The sequence below is a fragment of the Zingiber officinale genome, chromosome 2A (assembly GCF_018446385.1).
Source record: "Zingiber officinale cultivar Zhangliang chromosome 2A, Zo_v1.1, whole genome shotgun sequence".
Classification (NCBI taxonomy): Eukaryota; Viridiplantae; Streptophyta; class Magnoliopsida; order Zingiberales; family Zingiberaceae; genus Zingiber; species Zingiber officinale.
Window position 1 is genome coordinate 126416820 of NC_055988.1, and position 4099 is coordinate 126420918.

At 34.6% G+C, this 4099-nt stretch overlaps 1 protein-coding gene across 2 annotated transcripts; it reads left to right on the forward strand.

The window, feature by feature from the left end:
* The first annotated feature begins 593 nt into the window (after positions 1-593).
* On the forward strand, positions 594-3698 carry LOC122042240. 2 transcript variants are annotated; one of them, XM_042602253.1, is made up of 4 exons: positions 594-741; positions 1685-1997; positions 2466-2690; positions 3369-3698. In XM_042602253.1, exons 2-4 carry the CDS (start codon positions 1749-1751, stop codon positions 3516-3518), a joined length of 624 nt encoding a protein of 207 aa, XP_042458187.1. In that variant the 5' UTR covers positions 594-741; positions 1685-1748; the 3' UTR covers positions 3519-3698. The 2 variants fall into 2 exon arrangements, with proteins under 2 accessions (XP_042458187.1, XP_042458188.1); XM_042602254.1 differs by having other exon boundaries at positions 1712-1997.
* The last annotated feature ends 401 nt before the right edge of the window (positions 3699-4099 follow it).

Sequence of the window (4099 nt, forward strand, 5' to 3'; positions counted from 1 at the left end):
AAACCAACTTATGTTTTCCTATTTATACTAAATAATTAATTCGGCCAAACCAATTATAAATATAGTTGATCCTCTTTCCTTTCAGCACGGCCCTGCTGGGTTCAACCAGTTACTAACATTATCCCTAAACCATAGGTCTCGGGTTCGATTCCCGCCTAAGCTATTTTGCGGTTCTATTCATTTTTGCTGCTTCCGCTACTCGAAAAATTCCGGAAAAATATCTAAAAATTCCAGAAAAATCATATAATATTTCTAAAAATAATTTGAGAATTTTCGGACGTTACAATATAAGGTCTCCATTTCTTCACCGGAGGTACACAAGTCTTCTGTTTCTAAGCCACCTCTTTGTTATTCCTCGCCTGACTTGAGCGTCGGAGGGCCGTCGCCGGGACACCCCTCCCGGCTCGGTTTTGTTGCAGGTTCGCCGGAGCACTCGAGGATCCAGCAGGGAGCGCCACATCCCCAGCGTTCGTTGACCCCTGGTTCGGACAGGATCAATTACCTTATTAATAAATCAAACATTATATTTTATTTAATATTATTCATTATTTTTAAATATCATTATAAAAATTGTGCTAGTTAAAATTGAATTTTGTAGGGGTGAGAAAAGGTGGATTAAACAAATTAATCGCCGGCGTCGCTCGTGAATGATAGTAGAACCCTACGTGCTTCCCCGGTCGATTGGCCTCTGCGATTGATCTGTGGCCTCCTCTCAAAGAACCCTTCAAATCCTCGACATAGGTTCTTTTCTCCCTTCCCGTGTCCAACTTCTCTTGATCGATTGCTTTTGAATCACGATGGCAATGCTTCCTTCTGGGCGTGATCTTGTGGGACAGAAAAGGAGGCGACTTTGTTGGTTAAAATTGAATAATTATTGTCTTAGAATATCGTAGTAGCAGTCGCTTTAGGGCTAGGAGTTGATTTTGTATCTCGCTCAAGATTTTTTTTTTTTTATTCTACTTCAACATATTCATCTCCTTTTATAATAGGTTGGGTTTAGGTTTTGGTGGGTTGAATTTAACCTAGTGAGTTCTAGATAAAATCTCTTTTTAAAAAAACATCATACAACAGATGATCCAACAACATAAATAATTCAATTTGAGAACCTTATGGCCTCCGATTAGTTTCCTGGCAAGCAAAGTTCATCAGTTCATTTATTTGTTTACTTGAGTGGTGGTCGACATGCAATTCCATGTCTATACCACGACTTCCCTTAGTCTACTTTTTGGATCTACATACTGTTAGAGTGAACCTAAATAATCCATGAAATAATATTGATCAGGTCGGGCCAGAAAACGTTAATATGTGATGCAAATGACAAATTTTTTTTGAATATTAGGGAGATTAAAACAAGCAAGATGAAGTAAAAAAAGGACATACTTAAAAGGATACTTATACTTTTCTATAGAAAAAATATATTGATTCCAATTTCTAAAACAATTTAATATACCTCTTTTATGTATTTTTGTCAGTTTGAGTTGAGCTATTTTATATTTCTGGAGTGGTGATCAATGAAAAATGTTGGTTAAGTATTTTGGGGCTTGCTTTATCCATTTTTTCCACTACAGATTGCTTATTTTATGCTGAGTTTCTATATTGCCACTATAATTTTATTGATGTTCAGTTTATCTTTCTTTCATGCTCAGAAGTTGTATCTAGTTAAAGCTAAATTTCGAAATCTCAGGAACTAAGTAAACCTTTGCTAACTTAGAGATTCAAGATATCATTGGAGTGATCTGATTAAGGAGATGAATGCTGTTCAATCTATTTTTCATACAACTGGAGGGATCGTCTTGAATGGAGTGAAAATGAAAAGTGTTGAAAACTTATGTTCTGCATGTCCGTGTTTAAAAGCTTCTCGTCTACCTCCTTCTGTATCATTCAGATTTCAGCAAGATAAATTGCACCTAAGGTTGATTTTTAATCCCCTCAAAAACAAAAGATGTGCTTCAGTACTTACTTTTGGCAAAAAAGGAGACTCTTTGAGTGAAAATGAGGTATTTCGTTTTCGTTGTTATTTTTTTCATCGTGCATCCAAATATAATTAGTATTGTGTACCATGTGCTTTCATTTCTTGGCACATAATGCCACTTACTTGACAACCAATCATTATTGGAGTCTTTCTCTTCAAATTTCTATATGCATTAGCGAGAAGCACATTAATATACCATCTCCCAAACAAACATTTACTTAAAAATCTACTAGATGGTAATTCTACAGCCTTTTTGTTCTGAACTCATCCATTCAATTATGACTTAGTAATGCTTTAGGCTTGGTTTACTTGAGTCGAAAGATGAGGGTGAGGAGGGAAAGAAACGAAAAAATTAGACACACGTCATGGATCACTTCTAAACACTTTGTGCTGTTTTCATGATGCTCTAGGTCATCTTTTTTTTTTTTTTGTATGTCTCTTTGCGGAATCTAGTTTTTATTGCCAATTTTCGGTTACCTGACAATCTTCACAGGAATTACCAAAGAAACCGGGAAACAATTTTAGGAAGGAGCTCACAGTACAAGATGTTTTAAGGGAGTATGAGAAGGAAAAACAGTCCAATGGTAGTGGCAGTCATCGAAAGTCTTTTTGGGCTTTCTGGGATCGTGGTGATGGTTCAAGTGGCCTGAATGGCGAAGGATTTCAAGTTGAGGAACTGGTTCAAGTGATTATGGCAATCATCGGTGTTATATTCCTGGTAATTATTACACAGCTTGTCTTTCTTTGTATGATTTTTTTGTAGTATCCAAAGGACTTATTTTGTCAATACCTTATTTTAGTAACTACCAATTGCATAATTTGATCAGCATTAATCAATCATAGGATAGAATTCTCTTTTCCTTATGGCTAGTGAACAAAATGTTGAAAAAGATAAGTCTTTGAATATCTTGATCCTAATGTTGGAATCTTTAGATTCCCATCCCTCTCGCTCCACTTTGAATTCATTTCTCCAATTCAAAATGTCCTATTGGCCTGTTCAACTTCAGAAGATTCAAGTTTGTCTGTCTTTGTAAATAGATGAAGGTTTCCGTGTGTTGTAGCGGAGATAAATAATTTGGTAAACAAGTTTCTGTCCTGGTAAAACGATTCACAAAGAAGGGTCTCCTTAATCCCAAATCATTGTGCTGGTATCTTGATAAAAGATCAACTTACTGTCCATTCTTGGATATTGACATCAAGCAGCTTAGCTTGTATTGTGTCAAGTACCAATCTCCAAAACGATATCCTTCAATATGGAGATATGATCAATGTACTTGTATTGTGATACACTACTTGTATCTTTAGGTTTATTGGAAGCTCTTGGCTGAGCTGATTTGCTTTAAACATTCAGATACAATTTTCCGATATTATATTTTTTATTCTTCTCGGCGTGCAGTACATACTGATAACCAAAGGCCAGGAACTGTCTCTTCTTGCCAGAGACTACATCCGATATCTTTTGGGGGCCAAGGCTAGTGCCAGATTGATCCGGACGATGGACAAATGGAGCAGATACGCAAAAGCATTATCTGGAAGGGGATTATGAGATAAAAGAAGTTGTAGAGAAATACAATTTTTTAAAATAGCAATTAGTTTGCTTATTTAAATGAACTGGTTTGGGTTCGAAATCAGTCGCTTATAAATTTTGAGATCAGCTTCTGCTTCTTTTGTGATCATAGTCTGATGCTTACTTGTGTGAAGTTAATGGAACCTGTTTTCCTGAAAATAGAGTTGAGTTGTTCTTAAATGTGTTTTTAGAGTGTTTTTTTTTTTTTTTTGCCTTTTCTTTTACGGTGGCATATAAATTTTGAGATCAACTTCTACTTCTTTTGTGATCATAATCTGATGATCATAATCTACTTCTTAAATGTGTTTTTTATAGTGTTTATTTTTTTAGCCTTTTCTTTTATATTGGCTATTCATATATATATATATATATATATGCTTATTTGAGTGTTTTCAAATATTCATTTTAAATAAATTTTTCTCTAAACAACATGAACATAATGAAAAATAAGTAATTTTAGTTGAGGTTATTTTAATCATTGATTAAAACTAGTCAAATGTCAATTAAAATTATTTTCAATTTGAAAATAAAATAAGAGCGTTAAAGTTACTTTAAATATA